At 38.8% G+C, this 22,163-nt stretch overlaps 1 protein-coding gene across 1 annotated transcript in view; it reads left to right on the top strand.

Annotated features, from left to right (window-relative positions):
* Positions 1-22,163, top strand: part of SLC35F2 (solute carrier family 35 member F2) — a 74,870-nt gene that overhangs the window by 44,625 nt on the left and 8,082 nt on the right. The window contains exons 3-7 of the mRNA XM_036745789.1: positions 1,129-1,256; positions 8,405-8,564; positions 10,208-10,364; positions 11,963-12,015; positions 16,626-16,780. Of these exons, the coding sequence (XP_036601684.1) occupies positions 1,129-1,256; positions 8,405-8,564; positions 10,208-10,364; positions 11,963-12,015; positions 16,626-16,780 (653 nt within the window). The remainder of the gene's footprint in view (positions 1-1,128; positions 1,257-8,404; positions 8,565-10,207; positions 10,365-11,962; positions 12,016-16,625; positions 16,781-22,163) is intronic.

Consider the following 22,163-nt stretch of genomic DNA (forward strand, 5'->3'; position numbering starts at 1 on the left):
ACTCCAGGGTGGGTGCTCTACTTACTACGCCACCTAACTGCCCCAGGTTGTATCTTTTTGATACTTATGCCCTCGACTTTTTTGCTGCTGCCACTCTTTCCTTGCTCCATCAAATCCTTTTAGTGGCTCACCATCACCTAAAGTCTAAACTCCTTTAACTGGCATTCAAGGTCCTCTATAATCTAGCTCCAACTACTTTTCCAACCATAACTGCTACTACTCATCTTCAAATACTATATGTTTTAGTCAAACTGTACTTTTCTACGTTTCTTGAACATGTCTTGAATTTTCTAGCTGTTACAAGAATGTGGAGGAGAAAGGAATTCTTTCTGTGAGATCGGGGAAGCTTCCATGGGAGATTTGGCATTTGATCTGGATATTGAATGATAGGTAGTATTTCAAATGATATTCAGAGATGAGAGGGAAGGGAATTTTAGGGCAAAGGGAACAAAGTGAACAAAAGCCCAAAGTTTGGCTGGGGTGGGAGTTGCATGAAAGAGAAAAATTGTGGAGGACCTTAAATGCCATGCTAAGGAGTTTCAGCAGATGATGGGGACTTAAAATTTTTGATTTGGGGAATAACATGAACTAAATTTGCTGTACAAAGATTACCATGGTAGTAGTATGTAGGATGGGTTTCAGGGAAAAGGAGCTTGAAGTGTAGTGAGTAAGTAGGAAGCTATTTAAATAGTACAGGTTCATGAGGTTCAGGGTTTGAAATAAGGCAGGGGTTCTTAACATTTTTTTATGTCATCAACCCCTTTGGCAATCTGGTGATATCTAATAATGCTTTCTCTCAGAAGAAAGTTTTTAAATGCATAAAACACTTGGGATTCCAAAGGAAATCAATTATATTGAAATACAGTTATCAAAATGTTATTAAAACAAGTTCATGGAACCAGGTTAAGAATCCTATAGACATATAGGGAGAAGTTAGGAGGCTATTGGAATAGTCTAGCTGAGAGGTAAGATGTTAATAAGGATTTGAACTACGGTGAAAATGGAAAGGGGATGCATTCAAGAACCATAACAAAGGAAAAAATAGATAGTTTCTGTTTTTACACTATTAGCTAAAGAAGTAACATTTCATTTATGATTAATATGTGTGCCAAATCTTTCTCTGATGAGGCAACGAGAACCTTTTGCAGATCCTGAAAGGAAAATGGTGGAAGTACATCTTCTTGGGTCTGGCTGATGTGGAGGCTAATTATGTGATTGTCAGAGCTTACCAGTATACTACCCTCACGAGTGTCCAGGTGAGATGAATCTCCTTTTTCCATTTTAGATTTTGAAATTTCAATTGAATCATTATGTTTAGTGTCAGTGACCAGACTGGGTTGGAGCCTGCTCATTGGGGAAAAAAAAAAACCTAAACCCTATATATAGGTGAATACTGTCAGTTTTTTGTAGAGCATATGCTATCATGAGTAATGTTTCCAGGAATTAGTGAAAACTTGCTCAAGATAATCAGTGACAAAACTGTTAACACTAGAGCTCATTATTACACCTACAACCCAAACAATCATAAACATTTGACTAGTGTGGAATGCTGTGGTGATAACAACTGTTTTACCGAATGTTCAAACACAACTTAGAGAAAGTGAGAAGATTCCATAGATCCTGCACTACAGGTTGGATAGAGATTTGAAAAACAAGAATGAGAGAACCTGGATGGAAGAAGTAATCTGAGTTTCTTGTATTCAAAGATTAATCCTTCACCAGGCTAAGCCAAATAAGCTTCTGTGGGTCAGTCTGGAAAGCTACCCATCATTTGTATTGCTTCTATGTTCAAATGCATTCCAGGTTTCAAACAACTAATTTAGAAATGACGTTTTGGAAAAGGACCTGTTTGGAATTTGAGTGCTTCCTGTATCTGAAGTCTTCACATAGTGAGAGTTTATGATTAAGTGTGTCAGAGAGTGAAGCAGACACAAATGATGTAGTATTTGTAAAGTGCTTAGCTCAGTGCCTGGCACATAGTAGGTACTTAATAAATGTTTATTCCATTCCAACGTACCCCCACGAGAAATCAGTGAAAGGGATTTTCAATATGGACTGAAGTGACTAGGGAAAACCAATTAAAAAACAAACAAACCAGAGCTAGAACTGGATTCCAACATAACGACAATAATTATAGTTAACATTTATATGTTGCTTTAAGATTGGAACATCTAATAAGTGATCACAAAGCCTTTACTTGAAAACCTTCAGTCAAGAGAAACCCAATACAGCCCCCTTCATTTTTCACAGTTTTTATTGGTAGGAAATTTTTTCCTAATGTTGAGCCAAAATGTGTTCCCTGTAATTTCCACCCATTCATTCTAGTTTTGCCCTCTAGAGCCAAACAGAACTGGCCCAATCCTTTTTTTTTTAATGTTATAACCTTTTACATTAAAAAAAATTTATTTCATCAACTCTTTCCCAATTACATGTAAAAATTTTTACAATAATTAAAAAACAATTTGAGTTCCAAATTCCCTCCCTCCCTCCTGCCCCACACCCCTCCTTGAGAAGGCAAACTATTTGATATTGATTACACATATGTTATTAAGTTGCCTATGAAATCTTCTTCTCCATGCTTCTCCATGCTTAATGTCTACAGTTCTTTTAACCATCCTCTTCCTAAAGGCATGGTTGAGCATCACTTAACTAGTATAGTTGTAAGTTTGGTTGCCTTTCTCTGAGCTTATCAACATCCCTTTGAGCTTATCAATATCTCTTCTAAAACAGGGTGCTTAAAACTAAAACAAAACAACCCTCCCCCCCGCAAAACTCCAAATGTGTTCTAGAGAAGAACTGGTACCTTCATCATTCTAGAACTTATGCTGATCAGGATACTATTGTGTGTTTGTCCCTTGTTCTCAAAGAGGACCATGGTGTCAGGGACATGATGACATGACTTGCAGTTGACTTGGATTTGAGGGAGGGAGGGCTGTGCAAGGTCACCAGCCTCACTTTCTCCTCCAGAGCCATCTGGGTCCAGTGACTAGATATTCATTAGGATGATTGCAGATGACCCAGGATACAATGAGAGACTCTGGCCCTTTCAGGCTAAGGCCTTTCCAAATACTCCCTTACAGTGAGGTAACTCCCATTCGGTGAATAGGCCTCTTTTTTTTCTAAGATACTATACTCTGGTAATAAAGGGAGGAGAGTTCATGTTGGGAAATAGTGGGAATCAAGGCTGATAGGTGGGGTGGCACTGGATCATGGAGATTGTTGTGCTCCTCTGCACCATTGACCTACTACCTAAACCTCTGTTGCCAAGAGTTTTCTTGTTTCATTCAGGTTTTTTAAATGGGGAAAGAAAGGCAAGATGAATACATAGAAGAGTATTCTTACACTATCCCCAAACAGTAGCTCAGTCAGCACCAGTTTTAGTAACTTGCTGAGCTGTGTGTCTGTAGCCTAGTGCAGCAGTTCTCAGAGTGTGGACTGTCCTTTTGAAGGTCCCTGAGACCCTTTTAGAGGGTCCTCAAACAGTCAAAAATGTTTTCATAATAACACTAAGGTGTTTTAATTTCTAATACAACAAATGTCTATAGCTATAACCCACATAAGCAAAAGCCTTTTGGGGTCCTCAGTAATTTTTAAGAGTGTAAAGGGGTCTAAGACCAAAAAGTTTGAAAACTGCTGGTCTGGTAAAACTTTTCAAATGAGTCTAAAGGACATAAATAAGCTAAAAAGAGTGTCCAGAGGAGGGCAACCAGAGTGATGAAGGGCCTTGAATCCATGTCATCATGTTCATTGAGGGAAATGGGAATGGTTATCCTGGAGAAGAGAGGGCTAAGGGGAGACACAAGAGCTGTCTTTAAGTATTTGAAGAGCTGTCATGTGGGAGGGGAGTTAGATTTATTCTGTTTGGTCCCAGGGGCTTGAAACTAGGAGCAATGGGTAGAAACTGTAAAGGGGAAGAGGTAGGCTTGATGTCAAGAAAAACTTCCTAACAATTAGAACTGTCCCAAAGTGGAATGAATGTCCACATTGTTGGATTCCTCCTCACTGGAGGTCTTCAAATGAATTACACTAGAAGCCCACTGAAGTTCCTTGTGACTCCTAAGTTCTGTGGATTGTGACAGTATGGAGACCCCAAGGAAAGGACGAGGACCACGATCATTGAATGTCTTCCTCATAATCCATAACTATTCCTAATTTTTTCAGTGTGAGAGTGGTGCTTAATAACTTTAGTGCCTAAATTGTTGTTCTGAAGCTCAAAGGAGATAACAAATGCTTTGTAACCTTTAAAGCCCTTTGTAAATGTTAGATACCAGAAGGATCTGTAAATGCCAGAAAACTAAAGTCAGAAGTTGGGGAATGGCTGCTGTGGAGATGTTTTCCACCACTAGCAGACCCCAACCTGTTTGCTAGGGTGTTTCCAGACAAAGATGCTGAATAACCTGTCCAGGATCACATAGCTATTAAGTGTCAGAGGCCAGATCAGAGCCCAGATCTTCCTGATTTCAGGCCCAGCACTATAATTAGCCTTTCCCAGCACTGTATTTAATCTTCCTTCCTTCCTTCCTCTCTTCTTCCTCTTAACTCTTCTCCTTTCTTCCTCTCCTTCCTTTTTCTTCTTTCTTTTTCCTTCTTTCCTTCCTTTCTTTTTCTCCTTCCTTCCTCTCTTCTTCCTCCTAACTCATCTCCTTCCTTCCTTTCTTTCTTTTTCTCCTTCCTTCCTTCTTTCTTTTTGTTCCTCCTCCTAACTCTTCTCCTTCTCCTCCTAATTCTCCTCATCTTCCTCCTCTTCCTAATCCTCCATCTCTGACCCATTTTGGCAGCATAGCCCTGAGCAGGTCATTTAATTGCTCTAAGCTCTACAAGTTGCAGGTGTGGTGCTGCCTGACTCACATTGGCAAAGGAAATTTCCTCACCTGGAAGTCCTCTATACTAATCACAGGCCCAGTCCCTATCTTTATCCCCATTATTTTTCAGAGAGGTTTTTGGAAACTAGCATTCTCAGTTGGTTTGTATGGTTAGAAGTAAAATGTTGAATTCAGAGCAAAATATCACCATTTTTCAGAGCCAAGAGGAAAAAGGTCAATATTTTCGAAGTTCCATTTGCTATAGTTTTATAGCACTGTTGTTTGCCTTGGGTAACAGTACTATTTCACATCTGAGATTCTTTCCCACATCTTAATATCTTTCATTGGTACCTATTCAATGCTGTTCCACACCAAAGATAGTATTAAATTTTGAAATAGAGAAGTTAGGTCTTCAATATAAAAAATCAGTAAAGTCTATTTGAAAAGAATAAGCTTGGGCAGTTTGTGTTTGCAGGACTTCATCCAGGGGTTACACCAAAATAGAGAGATTCAAAGGATCTCAGCAACCAACCAAGAAGTATTTACTGATTTCAATAATGTCTGGGGTTGCTCGGGATGTGGAGAGCTTGGAATTTGTTGGAGTTTTAATTCTCTAAGGCAGGGGCAATTCCTTAGGGAAACTTATCTCCCCCAGGGATTAGCACAATGCTTTGTACACAGGAGGTGCTGAATGAATTATTGAATACAGAAGAAATATAAGGCATAGCCCCAGTCCTTAAGGTGCTTGGAACTAATTGAATTTAGTAGCTTTTCTTAGTGCAGTTGGAGAATGGGATGGAGAAAGACAACCACCACGTGGTTTGAAGGAAGAAAGCAAATTGCTGATACCTGGAAAATTCTGACTAATTCATTAACAATTTTTCCAGTAACATTATTAGCATGCCAGAATCTCAGTATTCACAGACAGAAGAATATATATAAGTATAGGTCGACAAAAACATGCAATGTAGCCTAGCACTGACTTATAAGAGGCTACATTGCACGTGTTATCATCGCTAAGATACATTGACCTTTCCACTGGGTTGGTTCAAAAGTGCTTAATTGGGAGCAATGAAAGAGATAACTCCTTTCAATATCAGTCAAATGATTATTATGCCTGAACTATTTAACTGTTATTGGAGGATGGGAGAAGGGGAGATTCCTTGTCAGTGAAAGAATGCTCCAAATCACTGATAATTAGAGAAATGCAAGTTAAAATAACTCTGAAGTTCTACTTTGTATCCATCAGATTAGCAAAGATTACCAAAAAAATGGAAATGACATGTTGTTGGAGGGGCTATGGGAAAATAGGCACACTAGTGCCTTATTGGTCCAGCCAATCTGGAATGGTGACTTGGTCTAGCCATTCTGGAAAGCAGTTTGAAACTATGGTACCACTGCTAGGCCTATACTCTAAAGAGATCAAAGAAAGTGGAAGAGGACTCTATGTACAAGCATATTCACAGCAGCTTTCTCTATTATAGCAAAGAAATGGAAACAAAAGGGGTGCCCATAAATTAGAGAATGACTAAACAAATTATGGTATATTAATATAGTGGAATCTTATTGCACTATAAAAGATGATGAAAAGGATGGTTTGAGAGTAACCTTAAATTGAACAGAAGGAGAATAATTTATAAAATAACACCAACATTGTAAAAACAACAATTTCGAAAGACGTGAGTACTTTGATTATTGCAATAATCAACCATTTCTCCAGAGGACGGATGATGAAGCTACCACTGCCTGACAGAGAAGTGATAGAATCAGGGTGCAGAATAAGACATATATTTAAAAACACTGTGTATGTGGGAATTCATTTCTCTTGACTATACATATTTGTTACAAAGGTTTTGGTTTTCTTTTTTCTCAACAGGAGGGTGGCGATTGGGGAGAGGGGGAAGGGTACTAGGGATAGAGATAGGGATACCATCTCCCTAAATAAATAGAAGTGTCATTGAAACATATTTTTGAAAAGGAAAAAAGAAAGCTTTCAGTGAAAGGAAGCCAGAAAGAATCAAGGATAAGACAGTTTTGGAAGAAGCATTTTGAACTTATTATATACTTAGGAAAAGCATGCTGTATGTAGTAGAGATTGGCAATTCCATGTACAATGCCTTCTTTTTTATTCTGCTGTGTATATAGAATTGCTTATTTTGGTTGATTTTTAAATTCAGAATAGAAACAAAATTTTTAAAGTTTACTCTATCCTATCCATACCACACCACCCACCCCCACCCCCCAAAAAGGGAAAATAAGAGCATTGACTTTAGAGTCAAAGGACTTGGCTTTAAATCTCATCTCTGGTGCTTATTAGTCTGTGACCTTGGACAAATCACTTAATTTCCCTGGGTCTCAGTTTTCTCCTCTAAAATGGGGAGGATGGACTAGATGGCTTTTCAACTCTCTATCTATGATTCTATGACTCAGAGCCAGTAGACCTAGATTTGAATTTTGCCTCAGAAATCTGTGATCATATCATGAGTAAGTCACTTAAATGCTCACTGCCTCAGTTTCCTCATTTGTCAAATGGTGAAAAAAAAAGTAATTCTCAAACTGCCTAGTCTTGGGGGTTGTGAGGAAAGTACTTGACAAACCTTAAAGGGTGGACCATAAGAATTGATGCATGTGAGGAATTTCAGAGAAGTGTGGGAACACTTATATGAACTGATGTGGAGTAGAGTAAGCAGGACCAGGAAAATGACTTTCACAATGATCACTGCATTTGTAAAGGAAAAGAACACAAAAATGAAACCAATGCTGTTCAGCTGTAATGACCAATCTTGGCACCAGAGGAGAGACCCTAATGTACCTCCCTCCTTTCCTTGGAAAACCAACAGTTTTGGTGATATTTTAACTTACACATGCACACTGTGTCACTTGGCATTGTTTAGCTGTTTTTCTTTGTTAAAAGAAAAGGCTTGCTAAAAGGGGAAGGGAATAAGCATTTGTATACTGCCGATGCTTTTACAATTATCATCTCATTTGATGCTTATAACAACCCTGTGTGACAGGTGCTATTCTTATCCTCATTTTACAATTGAGAAGACTGAGGCAAACAGAGGTTAAGTGTCTTGATCAAGATCACACAGACAGTTAATAGCAGGTGAAATGCTTTATAAATATTTTCTAGTTTGATCTGCACAACAATCCCAGGAGGTAGGTCTTATCCCCATTTTAAAATTGAGGAAATGGAGGCAGATAAGCTAAATGACTTGTCCAGGGTCATCCAGCTACTAAGTACCTGAGGTTGGGTTTGAACCAACATTTTCCTGACTCTACAGTACCACCGAGTTGCCTCTCACCAGCTCTGTAAAGGTAGCATATCTGGAAATAATTATGCTTTAAAAACAAAAGACATCCATACTTCAAAAAGAAAACCCTAAAAGGCTGTAGAAATACAAGTTGTTCTGATCGTGGACCAGCCAGAGTCAGTATAGAATGGGAGAGAATCAATAGGACCATTAGCTGTTGTGGACTCTGTTGGGAAGGGTAAGCTCATGGACTGGTGTTGGCCATCCTTGCATCAGATCTATTTCATCACTCCCCCAGCACTAGTCCAGGCTGTTTTAACAGCAGATTGTTCCTCTCTGTGTAAACAGCTTTTGGACTGCTTTGGGATTCCAGTTCTGATGGCCCTTTCATGGTTTGTTCTTCATGCAAGATACAGAGTGATCCATTTTGTTGCTGTGGCCATCTGTCTTTTGGGAGTAGGAACAATGGTTGGTGCTGACATACTAGCTGGGAGAGATAACAATTCAGGTAAGATTTTCTTTCTCAGTCCAAGGCATAACCTTATAGACACTTATGGAGACATTTTAACTTAAAATAATGGTAATTAAGGCACGTTAAGACACCAGATAGACTTCTTGGGTAAATTTAAAATCGGGTTTTCGAGTTGATTTTCTCCTAGTTTATATTGCAAACCTGTTTTTGAAAGATGTTGAGAGAAGTACATAATTTCCTTAATTTAATGACAAAGGAATATGATCAATAGGGTGATGTTGTGGGAAAAGCCCTGGGCTGGGAATCAAGAGATCTGGATGCCAGTCAAGACATTAGCCAGCAGAGATCTTGGACAGGTCTCTTCATCCCTCTGGGCTTCAGTTTTTTTCATTTGTATAATGCAGAGGTGGGACAAGATGATTTCGACAGTTTCTTCTAGCTCTATACAAATTCTAAATGTTTAGGTGCCCATAGATAGTCCCTCTCTCTCTTTTTTGACATTACATTTTTTCCTTACCAAGTATTTCCTGCTTCGGGAAAGAACAATTTTCATTATATAACCCTCCTCTTCTTGAAGCTCCAAAATTTGAATTAATTTCCTGAATATTTGTGGCCGACTCTGAATTTGCTATGAATTTCTTTTTATTTTAAAAGGTAACATAAAAAGAATATTTACACAATAATTTTGTTATATTTTAAAAGTAATAAAAAGTTGTACATAATAGATTTGCAGTTTCATGTGCAATCATCTTTTTTATTATACTATGTTATGGAAATGCTTGTTTTATTCCACAAATTTAAAATAAGGTAAATAATTTTTTTAAAAAAAGGTAATATGTATTCACTGGGTGATCTCCCTTTAGATCTTATTGCAAATAAAAAGCTTCCTGTTGTCTCAAAATTCAGGTGAAAAATGAAACTGAGTCAGAGTGTGCATTTTACTTATATAAAACCCTCTATACCATCCCCTTGGGGTTAAAACTGAGAAAAGTATTGAAAAAATACTTTGTTTCTCTGTCATTTTTTTTCTGAAACTGATGTGATCTATCTATTGTTAGGTGATGCCATAATTCTTCTAAAATCTGACCTTCCTGGGTATTCTAGATTGAGCCTCATCTTCCTCGTGACTAAAGAAATTCTGAGGCAGGAAGAAATATTAAAAAATATCATAGTCAGATTGCCACAGATAGCATCATCCTTCAAGGTGCAGCCTTACATTCCATAGACTTTCAATCTTTAAAAACCTGAGGTGTATCTTCCAAAGTGTCTAGTGGTATTCACGGCAGTGGTAGACAGGCAACATGGCACAGGGGATAGAAAATGGCATTAGAGACAAGAAAACCTGGGTTTAAGGCCTACCTCTGATACTTACTGGTTAGGTGACCCTGGGTAAATAATTTAACCTCTCAGTAGCCCAGAAAAACTCTCTAAGACTCTAAGATGCAGAGAAGGTGCTGACCTTCACTGGCATCTGGAATTCCCATTTAGGAATTAGGCTGATAAAATCACAAGTCCATTCCTTATCCCTAGCACGGCTATGAACAACAAGTGACTAGCTCATCCTTATTCCCCCTCCCCTACCACTCTCCCATTGTGCCCCAGGATTTATCCACGGGGGTAGAAATATTGTTAGTGAGGTCCTTTTATTATGGATTAATTTTTTCTCCCTTTTCATACAGGAAGTAACGTGTTGATTGGTGATGTCTTAGTTCTTCTTGGAGCTTCTCTCTATGCCGTTTCTAATGTGTGTGAGGAGTACATTGTGAAAAAGCTGAGCCGAGTAGAGTTTCTAGGAATGGTGGGCTTGTTTGGGACATTAATCAGCGGTCTCCAGCTGTAAGGTTCTATTGTTTTCTTTTATACTATGATAAAGTACAGCACACATAATGACTCTCCTGCTACTAACTGATATTTATTGATTTGAAACTATTAAGAAAATTAATTAATTTGGCTTATAATCCTATAGAGCTTTTAGAAAATTATTGCATTTTTGGTCTCAAAAACTTTCAAAATTTATCTTAGGAGATTAATTGGTTAATCACTTGTATACACTCAACATTTATGGGAAACACCAACTAACTAATAATTGAATTAAGCATGGGGTAAATCTCTAGCCCAGATCCTAATTTTAAGCCATGTACAGCTTAAGGAGGAAGCTAGATAGTATAATGTATAGAGTCAGGATGGACTTGGAGTCAGAAAGACCTGAGTTTGAGTCCTACCTCACATACTTTCTAGTTGTGTGATCCTGGGAAAGTCCCTTAACTTTTCTCAGCCACAGTTTCCTTATCTATAAAATGAGGATAGTACCTACCTCACAGGGTTTTTTGAGGAATAAACGTGATAATATATCTAAAGTGCTTTGTGAACCTGAAGGTGTTACATAAATACTTTTGTTGTTGGTCAGTCATTTCATTTGTGACTGACTCTTTGTGACCCCATTTATGGTTTTCTTGGCAAACATACTGGAATGGTTTACCATTTCCTTCTCCAGCTCATTTTATAGATGAGGAAACTGAGGCAAACAGGGTTAAGTGAGTTGCCCAGGATCACACAGCTAGTAAGTGTCTGAGGCCAGATTTGAACTTGGGAGGATGAATCTTCCTAACTTCAGGCCAGGTACTCTTATCTTCTATGCCATCTACTTGCCCACATAAATATTAGCTATTATGATTAATAATAATAATAATCTAATGGAGAAAAAATTATATTTAAATAAATATAATTTATGTTTATTTAAATTTAAATTATAATTTATATAAATTTAAATTATAAATATTAATAAATATATTTATATATATTTATACTGCACATCTTAACACATTGAGATCAAACAAACCAACAAAAATAACTTGCTCTGTGTTTGGATCTATCTGAAGCTCTATTTACTTTGTTTTTTTCCTTTCTGTATCTAGTTATAGCTCATGTTCATGCTGTTTCGATTCTGCTGAGCTCATTTGGTATCACTGTCTATGTTCTTCTCTTATGGGGATATTGACACATGGCGTATACTTTTCCTTCATTTGTTGAAATGTATGAGGTCTTTAGGGCTCCTGTCTCTAATTCTATAATGGTGCATATAATGGAGCCTTGCTTCTATTAATCATTTCTAGGACATCAACATTTCATCAACAGACTTTGAGAGGGAAGACAAAGTATGCTTTTTCTGCCCCTTTAGAATTAAATTTACTGTTAATAAAATGTAGGCGAGTGTAAGTTAAGTTCTTTAGGAACCCATTTTAACTTCCTCTGCTATGTTTGTTATATCTAATTATTGAATAGTTTTAAGAATTTCCTTGTTAATAGGAATAAAATACATAGAGATATTCATATCCCCACATAAGATGATAATCCCTTAACTAAAGTATATACAAAGTAAGTATTAAAAGTAATCTATGAGATTTACATTCTAATATTTTCTAATTTTTATTCAGGGTACTTGTAGAATATCAAGATATTGTTGACATTCATTGGAACTGGAAAATCGGTATGTTTATGAATGATAGTACTTTTCAATTATAATTCTTTCATTTATCTCATTAGGATCTGTATTTCCAACCCTAGTCTGTTCCCGGAACTAGTGCTGAATCACTAGTTGCATATTGGATTTTCCAGTGGGATGTCCTGTGCAAAACAGAACCTTTACCCTAATTCCACCCTTCTTCAGAACTCCCCTGTTTCTTTCCAGTGCACCATCAGTCTGCCAGTCATGCAGGTCAATCTCATTATCATCTAAGACTTCTTATTCATAGTTACTCCACATATCCAAATCAGTCAGTGAACAACAGTGTATATTATATAATTACTATGTGTCAGATACTGTGCTAAATGTTAGGGATATAAAGAAAGGGAAATACACTCTCCCTGCCCTCAAAGAACACACATTATACACTGTTGTTCACTGACTGATTTGGAGACACCAGGCAGATAATTATGTACATAAAATATATATACAGTATAAATGGAAGGTAATCTCAGAGGGAAGAGACTAGTATTGGGATGAGGGAACATGGAAAAAAAACTCTGAAAGTTGGGATTTGAGCTAAGTCTTGAAGGGAATCTAGAACTTGGAGGTGAGGAGGGAGGGTATTCCAGACCATTCCAACAGCCAATGCAAATGTACAGAGTCAGGGGATAGAGAGTCATGGGTGAGGAATAGCAGCCAGGAGGCTGGTGTGGCTGGATCATAGTGGATGTGGAGGGAAGTAAAGTGTAAAAAGATTGGAAAGGAGAAAGTGGTTTAAATGCCAAAGAGATTATTTTATATTTGATCCTGCAGGTAATAGGGAGCCACTGGAGGTTATTGAGCGTGTGTACATTGGGGTGTAAGGTGGTGATATGGTCTAGCACAGTGCTCAGCACATAGTAGGTATTCACTAAATGCTTGTTGATCAGTTGATTAAGTGCATTCAGAAAAAAAAAAGTTGCATTTGAAAACTTTTCCCCAGTCTTTACAAAATCATGGAGTGTTCAATAGACAGTACCATGGTGGTTAATCCTGAGGTTTCCTTGGACCATTGCTGATTAACACTAATTGCATTTTTTTAAAAACCAGGTGGGATGTTCTAGCTTCAGGGCCAGACAGGATTAACCTTTAGCTTAGCCATATTTCTGTTAGGGTAATGCCAGGGTGACCAAGACCTTTGTAAAGTCTTCACTCTCCCTATCTCTGTCTTTGTTAAGAATTGACTTGAGAAATCTGTGTTTAATCACGAAAAATGTCATGTTTCCTCCTCTCCCTCCACATCCTCTGGTGTTAATATATATGATGAGAAAACTGCCAAAGAAAATTAAAGACAAGCTTCAAAGCTTACATCACTGTGAGATAAGTAAGGAAAAGCTTAGAGAAGTTGTAGGGTTGGAAGGACCTGAGAGAAGTTCTCATTCATTCCTATTCAAATCCTGAGTTTCTTCCACAATGTTCCTAATAAGCAGTTTTTCAGTGTCCACTTGAAGACGATCTGTGATGGGAAACTAACTATTTCACAGGTAAGCCCATCTCCATTTTCAGACAACCCTAACTGTTGAGAAATTTTCTAAGGAGCCATAATTTGCCCTCCTGTAAGTTCTACCCTTGAAGGTCAAGTAGCATAAATGTAAATCCCTCTTCTCTATGATGGTTCTTCAAAAGTAGTTGTCATATCTCACCCAAGTATTGTTTTTCTAATCTAGTTATGTCCCATTTGTTCCCATGGCTGGGATGACTCCGCCTCAACCCCCTCCCCCCCCCACCCAATTCCACCTCTTAGAATCCCTAGCTTCCTTCAAGGCTCAACTCATATGCCACCTCATATGGGAAGCCTTCTTTAATCCTGGCATTCCCCTGATGTAAATGTGGCTGAGTATGACCAAAGGTTAATCTTATCTGGCCCTGAATAAAAGTCACAACATCCTACCTGGTTAAACACAGATGGAATTGGCTTCTATAGGTATTGGTTGGCAATGATCCAAGGAAACCTCGGGATTCACTACCGTGGCTTTGTCTATTAGATGCCCCATGATTTGGTAAAGATTGGTGAAAAGTGTTCAAATGCTTCTCCTTTAATCCTAATTCTTGCTCCTTCTTCCTAAATTGTAGTATATGTTCTTATCTTTTTACATGCTGAATTCCTGAATGTAAGCTCCTTGAGGGCAAAGACTCTTCTTTGGTTTTGTCTTTGTATCCATGGTCCCTAGCGCAGTGTCTTGGGCATGGTAGGTACTGCATAAATGTTTGTTGGATTGGATTGAATTTGACAAATTCTCTTGTGATAATAACTGAAATTTACTTACTAATTTAAAGTTTGCAAAATACTTTAAATATATGCTCTCATTTGATCCTCATAATCACCTCATGAGAGAGGTACTATAATATTATTATCCCCAAATTACAGATAAAAAAACTGAGGATCATGGAGATGAAGTGACTTGCCTGTTATCGTGTAGTAGTGTTAGAGGCAGTATTTGAACTCAGATCTTGTTGGACTCTGGCCTGGTTTCTTTCTACCACTATATCTGCAACCTTGCTTATTAGTGTGATGAGTGTGATCCCTGTAGAGAAACAACTTTGTGAAGAAAGTTCCTAGCAGTCACTCGTGTTGAGTCCTCTTTTAAGAAATTACCATGGCATGTGGTTGGATAATATGTTTCTATCAATCTAAATTATTGTTGAAAAATTATCTGTAGTGATATATTTCAAAGCAGTGCACCTGCAGAATCCACATAATTCAGTTAAAAAAATTCTTGCAGAGAGTTGTTATCACTTATGTCCTTCATTAAGACTAGTATGGATCACTGCCCTTTCATTATCTCCTGTTCTATCACAGTATGTCAGCCTCAGGGACTTTATTAGCAGCATACAGTAGAGATAAAGGACCTTGAATTTATCTAACCCCTTTGTCATCCTAGAAAGCCTTGATCCAGAGCTAGATGATACAAATTGAGCCAATCAGGAACCAAAAAAAGAGGTCATTACAGTTTATAATAATCACAGCAGTTTGCATAGCATAGTTGACAGAGAACTCTCCTAAAAGTCAAGAAGATGTGGGTTCAGGTCCTGCCATCAGACATATATTGTCTGGGTGACCCTGAGTAAGTCACCTGCCCTCTCAATGCCTCAGGCAACTCTTGAAGACTGTAAGTGGCAAAAAGGGTTGTCAACCTGCATTGGTAGAGTTTTTTTCATATGCAGCTTCTTATACCAGCGAAATTGCAAGCCCATACCAAAGTGACAACTCACATTTATCTAGTACTTTAAGATTCACAATATACTTTCCTCATTCATTCAAAAAGCAGCCATTAAACACCAACTATATCAGGTATTGGGCATCTAGGTGGCATAGTGGATTGAATGTTAGGCCTCAATTCAGGAAGACTCATCTTACTGAGTTAAAATCTGGTCTCAGACACAAGCTTTGTGACCTTGGGCAAGTCACTTAACCCTGTTTGCCTCAGTTTTCCCATCTGTAAAATGAGCAGGAGAAGGAAATGGCAAAACACTCCATTAACTTTGCTAAGAAAACTCCAAATGGGGTCACAAAGAATCAGACTGTGGCTGAACAACAACATTAGGCATTGGACTAGACAAACAGAAATGAAACAGTGCCTGGCCTCATGTAGCTTACATTTTATTGAGGAGTGGAAATGGCACATGTGAAAGAAAAGTAAATGTCAAATCCTATTCAGTTGTAGAATTTTAGAGTCTTTGACTGAGAAGGGGCCTCACTGGCATCTAGTTCGATCCCTTTTCTAGAATCTGAATGTCCTCTAGAGCTTCACCAACAAATAGTATTTGTAGATAGGCAAGTCTCAGGTTTGGAGACCCATTTGGGAATGTTCATCATTGCCTTTGAAAAAGGGTGACTGCTGCAGACTAGGCCCTTATTAAGCATTTAGTAACTTTCTGGTAATGAAAATGTTAAGTGACCTCTGACTTTCCAGCAAAATAATGAGGTAAATAATTAGAAAGCTGTGCTCTGCTGACTTGGAAAGGCAGAGAAAGGCAGCAGATTTCTTCTCATTTGAGCTGGGGAGAATAAACAACCCCCTGCCCGAGTCTTAGCTAAGTCCTAGAAGTGAATTTTAAAACTCAAGGGCACCTTAGAGATTATCTCTTCCAATCCCTTCATTTGGCTCCTTCCCAGAGATTTCCAGCCCCTGAGCTAGAAATATGTTCATCTTTGGAAAGCTTGGTTTCTCTCACTTTACTGACTGGATATTACTAGGGAAGAATGTTGATATATGCTACCAAGGCATGTACCTTGAACATGACTTCCAGGTGCTAGACCTTCCCTCCCCCCACCCTCTCACACGACCCTGCCTTCACCTCTGTTATGCACTAATTTTATATTACTTTTTAGTCCAGTTTTTGTAAATGTGCCATATTGCCTAACAGATTTATGTTATGCACTGATTTTTTATTACTTTTTAGTCTAATGTGTAAATGTGCCATATTGCCTAACAGACTACGTACTGTGGCTTATCTAAGTTTTTTTAGTCTCACTCATTATCCAGACCTGTGCTCTGTACATAGTCCACACCTAACAAATACTTGCCAAGTTTGCTAAATGGAATTATTTCCTGCCTGTAATGTCATGTGTAATTTTTCTTATTTTGCAGCCCTGCTGTTTGTGGCTTTTGCCCTCTGTATGTTCTGTCTGTATAGCTTCATGCCAGTGGTCATCAAAGCCACAAGTGCCACATCAGTCAACCTGGGCATCCTGACTGCTGATCTCTACAGTCTTTTCTTTGGACTTTTTCTTTTTGGATATAAGGTAAGCAGCTAAATGACACAGTAGATAGGGTGTTGGGCCTGGAATCAGGAAGACTCATCTTCCTCAATTCAAATCTGGCCTCAGATACTTACTAGCTATGTGACCCTGAGCAAGTCACTTAACCCCATTGCCTCACTTTCCTCATCTGTAAAATGAGCTGGAGAAGGAAATGACAAACCATTCCAGTGTCTTTGCCAAGAAAACCCCAAAGAGGGGTCACAAAGAATTGGACATGAGTGAAAATGACTGAACAACAACAGTAAGGAAGTAGACCTGGTTTGTTTGGATATATGCTTGGCATGCTTCCCAAAAAGTTTCTCTCTTGGCACAAATGTTGAGTAAGAGTATTTTTTTTCTTTTTGAAGAATCCAGACTTGAAATAAAATCTCATCACCTCCAGGGAATGAGCTGTGTGCGGGTAATGGCCCTTGGCAGGTCAGGAGTTACCCCTCTTTGCACTCCTTATTGCCCTTTTCTAATTAGAGAACTGCAGAGAATGTGAAAGTGCGCCAGAGAAGCTCTTTCAAATTAATGAAGCATAGCCAATTTGCTCGGCAGAGGAGGCCATGACTACAGGGCAATGACTTCTGGAGAGACTAAATTTGTGTAAGCAGGAGTGGAGCCAATATACCAAGAGGTGTGCATGATAAAATAGTTGGGCCTTCGTGAGTCTCAGATCCTATTATTCTATCCCCTTCCATTAACCCTCCATGCCCTCTGCTTACAAACCAGAGCATGAGAACTATAGGATGGGAAATGTGGGGAGACAGAAATACTTCTGGTTTTGTACACTGATAGCAGTTAGAATAATTCCATTTCTGATGTTAATTCTCCTATTAACATAATGATAGAATTTTTGAGCAGTGAGGAATTTTAGAGATTGTCTAGTTTACTTTCCTCATTTTTGAGATAATGAGATAGAGGTAATAAGTGACTTGCCCAAGGGCACACATGTCTCCCAGTCCTATTGTTTTCCTGTTATATCAAATAATAAAGGTGACTGTCACATCGATCATGTTAAAGTATCACTTTTGAATGGAAAAAACTGAGACATGACTTTTTTGCCTTGGTCAGATTGGTTGACTAGATTGCAGACTCCTTAGAAACCATCTTCTATTTTTTTGTATCCCCTTATTGTGCTGAATAAGTAGGTGTAACAACAGTGCTGCTTGCAGCTACTGTGGAAGTGTAAGGCCAATAACACCAGCACATAGGAGGGCTGCTAGCACAGGTTCTTTGAACTGCTTTTCTAAGGAAAGCAACTTTAAGGGGTTAACAATCTTACTTTAATTAAACATACATATACCATTCACTTAGTTCAGGGGGAAAAGCCAGCACCCTGGACTTCAGAGAGAATACAAACAGAAATTACAAGCAGAAATTATATAAACAGAGCAAATAACCCAAACCAGTCTATCCATAGCAATACATACATAGTTTCCAGAGAGAGAAGCAACAACATCTGGGTTGCTCCATGATGGCTACCCAGAGTCTCGTCTGGTCAAACCACACAATACTCTTTCAGTGAATGAGAGCCCCAAAATAAAACACCAACCTCAGATCATATATACCCTACTCAGGGTCAGAGGGCATTATAACCATGCGACTCAAACCCATATGAACTAGGCTTTCTTGTGACTTAAGCAGGTCATCAAGGACTCTTGATTCAACCAAAGACTCCAGATTGAAACAAAGGCAAGACTTAACCAAAGGCACTTGATTATCTCAGTGCTGAGAAGCACTCAAACAAAAAACAGCAAAAAATCCCACCCTGATTACTATTACAGCAGGGTACAAGATGTTGTAGTGGATAGAGTCAGACATTGGAGTCAGGACCATGGGTTCAAGGCCTGCCTCAGACACATATTAGCTGTGTGACCATGGGCAAATCCCTTAACCTTTCAGTGCCCCATGGCAACACTCTAATATGAGACAGTGACACTTGGAGTATATATCAGAGGAGAGAGTGTCCACACCGGGAGTTTCTCACATTGATCTATCAACAACCATTTCTTTCAGCATCTATTACGTGCCTGGCTGTTGTTGACATTGTTGTTGTTTGTCCTTTGCTCCTGAAGAGGACCGTGACATCAGGGAATTGATGCTGTGACGCGCAAGTGAATTGGATTTAAGTGAAGGAGGGCTGTGCAAGGTCACCAGCCTCAAGAGCTATCTGAATCCAGCCTCAAGATATAGACTAGGATGCCTTGTTGCAGTGGGAGATCCTGGGCCTTTTTAAATTAAGATCTTTAATGGGTTTCAGTTTGACTGAGGCAACACCCACTCATTGATTAAGGTTAGGTAAGAAACAGGCAAAGAATGGCCTCTTTTATCTAGTCAAAAAAAGAATCAATCTGGGAGGGGAAGATCCTCAGAGTTTCTGGCCAAAACAGAAACAATTGCTCTGAGCTAATTGGAGCCCAAACAATGACCATTAAATGGTGCTTGGACTGGAACCTATTGTTGGCCAATCAGTGACAGCCAGAATGATTTGGGTTTAAGGCATGGTCCTTAAGCAAAAAAATCTAGCTAGTAAACACCAAGATATCTTGGAGGTTTCACTGATTAAAATTTATATTCCTTTGGGCAGAGCACCTGAAGGTAAGGGTATGGTACCCTGTGTGGACAGAGGGAAGGGAAAGGGGAGGGAAAGGGAAAGGGAAAGGGAAAGGAAAGGGGAAGGGAAGGGAAAGAGAAGGGAAGGGAAGAAGAAAGAAAGAAAGAAAAAGAGAGAAAGAAGTGAAGGAAGGAAAGAAGGAAGGAAGGAGCTATGTTGCCCAACTGGCCAGTTCCAGTTGGGTCTCCAGTGGGGCAGCTCCTACTACTACTCACAGAGGTTGCTGCTTTTCCTTTGTTCTCAAAATGTGCCTGGCTCTACGCTAGTCACTAGGGATGCAAAGACAAAAATGAAAAAAATCATAATTTCCCCCCCCTCCTCCCCTCTCCCCCATGATGCCTTGCTCATGCTACACACACAAAGGTAATACAAAATTCATTGGCAAACAGACTTTACAACCACAATTATTTGAGTTTATAGCTGAGATGCTGACTTTGACTTGATAACTAGCCTTTGGTAGCAGAGTTGATTCAGTGTTGTGCCTTTTTCCTTTTGAAGCTGTCCTCACATTTTAAGAAATCATTATTTTTGTGGTAGAATCAAGGTGGCTGCTGTCTCTGTAATTGGAAATTACCACTCCCCCCTCTTCCCCTCCACCCCTTTGCGTAGTATTTAATCTTTGTTGGTTGCTTTTTCCCATTGACCAAACTGGTGATGAGCATCTCCAGACTTAAATAAGCTGGTTCTCAGATGACAGGCACATAGTCTATCAATGAGCTTGACTAGGTCTGCCAAGACAAGTGCTCCAGTGGCATGGCTTTTAAGAACCCAGGACTACCTTCATGCCATGATGGAGGATCAGAGCAGGGCTTCAGTGGAGATTGATGCTGTCTAGAAAACTTATCTTTCCATGAGTGCTCTTCCTTGGAGCTAGTCATGTTCCTAGTTGAAGGATTGACCACTGAGATGGGTAGATTGTTAGAAGTGACTGCTTAAGAGGCTTAAAACCTGGCTGCTTATGCTTAGCAAGACATATTTGACTGTAACTGGCTGTTATCTCAGATGACAAATATTCTTTTTTTTTAAATTTAATTTATTTAATATATTTAGTTTTCAGCATTGATTTTCACAAGAGTTTGAATTACGAATTTTCTCCCCATTTCTACCCTCCCCCTCACTCCAAGATGGCGTATATTCTGGTTGCCCTGTTCCCCACTCAGCCCTCCCTTCTGTCACCCCACTCCCCTACCATCCCCTTGTCCCTTCCTTTCAAGATAAATTTTTACGCCCCATTGCCTATGTATCTTATTTCCCAGTTGCATGCAAAAACTTTTTTTTTGAACATCTGTTTTTAAAAACTTTGAGTTCCAGATTTTCTCCCCTCTTCCCTTCCCACCCACCCTCCCTAAGAAGTTAAGCAATTCAACATAGGCCACATGCGTATCATTATGTAAAACCCTTCCCCAATACTCATGTTGTGAAAGACTAACTATATTTTGCTCCTTCCTAACCTATCCCCCTTTATTGAGTTTTTTCCCTTGACCCTATCCCTTTTCAAAAGTGTTTGTTTTTGATTACCTCCTCCCCCATCTGCCCTCCCTTCTATCATCCCCCCTTTTTTATTCTTCCTCCTTCTTTCCTATGGGGTAAGATACCCCATTGAGTGTGTATGGTATTCTCTCCTCAGGTCAAATCTGATGAGAGCAAGATTCACTTATTCCCCCTCACCTGCCTCCTGTTCCCTTCCTACAGAACTGCTTTTTCTTGCCACTTTTATGCGAGATAATTTACCTCATTCTATCTCTCCCTTTTTCCCTCTCTCAATATATTCCTCTCTCATCCCTTAATTTGATTTCTTTTTAGATATCATCCTTTTGTATTCAACTCTCCCTATGCCCTCTGTCTATATATACATACACACACACACACACACACACACATACACACACACACATATATGTATATGCATACTCCACACACATATATATATGCATACTCCATTCAGCTACCCTAATACTACCCTAATACTGAGGTCTCATGAATCATACACATCATCTTTCCATGTAGGAATGTAAACAAAACAGTTCAACTTTGGTAAGTCCCTCGTGATTTCTTTTTCTTGTTCTTTTTCTTGATTACCTTTTCATGCTTCTCTTGAGTCTTGTGTTTGAAAGTCAAATTTTCTATTCAGCTCTGGTCTTTTCACTGAGAAAGCTTGAAAGTCCTCTATTTTATTGAAAATCCATATTTTGCCTTGGAGCATGATACTCAGTTTTGCTGGGTAGGTGATTCTTGGTTTTAATCCTAGCTCCATTGACCTCCAGAATATCATATTCCAAGCCCTTTGATCTCTTAATGTAGAAGCTGCTAGATCTTTGGTTATTCTGATTATGCTTCCACAATACTCAAATTGTTTTTTTCTGGCTGCTTGCAGTATTTTCTCCTTGATCTGGGAGCTCTGAAATTTGGCAGCAATATTCCTAGGAGTTTTCTTTTTGGGATCTATTTGAGGAGGCGATCTGTGGATTCTTTCAATTTCTATTTTACCCTCTGGCTCTAGAATATCAGGGCAGTTCTCCTTGATAATTTCTTGAAAGATGATATCTAGACTCTTTTTTTGATCATGGCTTTCAGGTAGTCCAGTAATTTTTAAATGATCTCTCCTGGATCTATTTTCCAGGTCAGTGGTTTTTCCAATGAGATATTTCACATTGTCTTCCATTTTTTCATTTCTTTGGTTCTGTTTTATAATATCTTGATTTCTCATCAAGTCACTAGCTTCCACTTGCTCCAATATAATTTTTAAGGTAGTATTTTCTTCAGTGG

The sequence above is a fragment of the Trichosurus vulpecula genome, chromosome 2 (assembly GCF_011100635.1).
Source record: "Trichosurus vulpecula isolate mTriVul1 chromosome 2, mTriVul1.pri, whole genome shotgun sequence".
NCBI classification, from domain to species: domain Eukaryota; kingdom Metazoa; phylum Chordata; class Mammalia; order Diprotodontia; family Phalangeridae; genus Trichosurus; species Trichosurus vulpecula.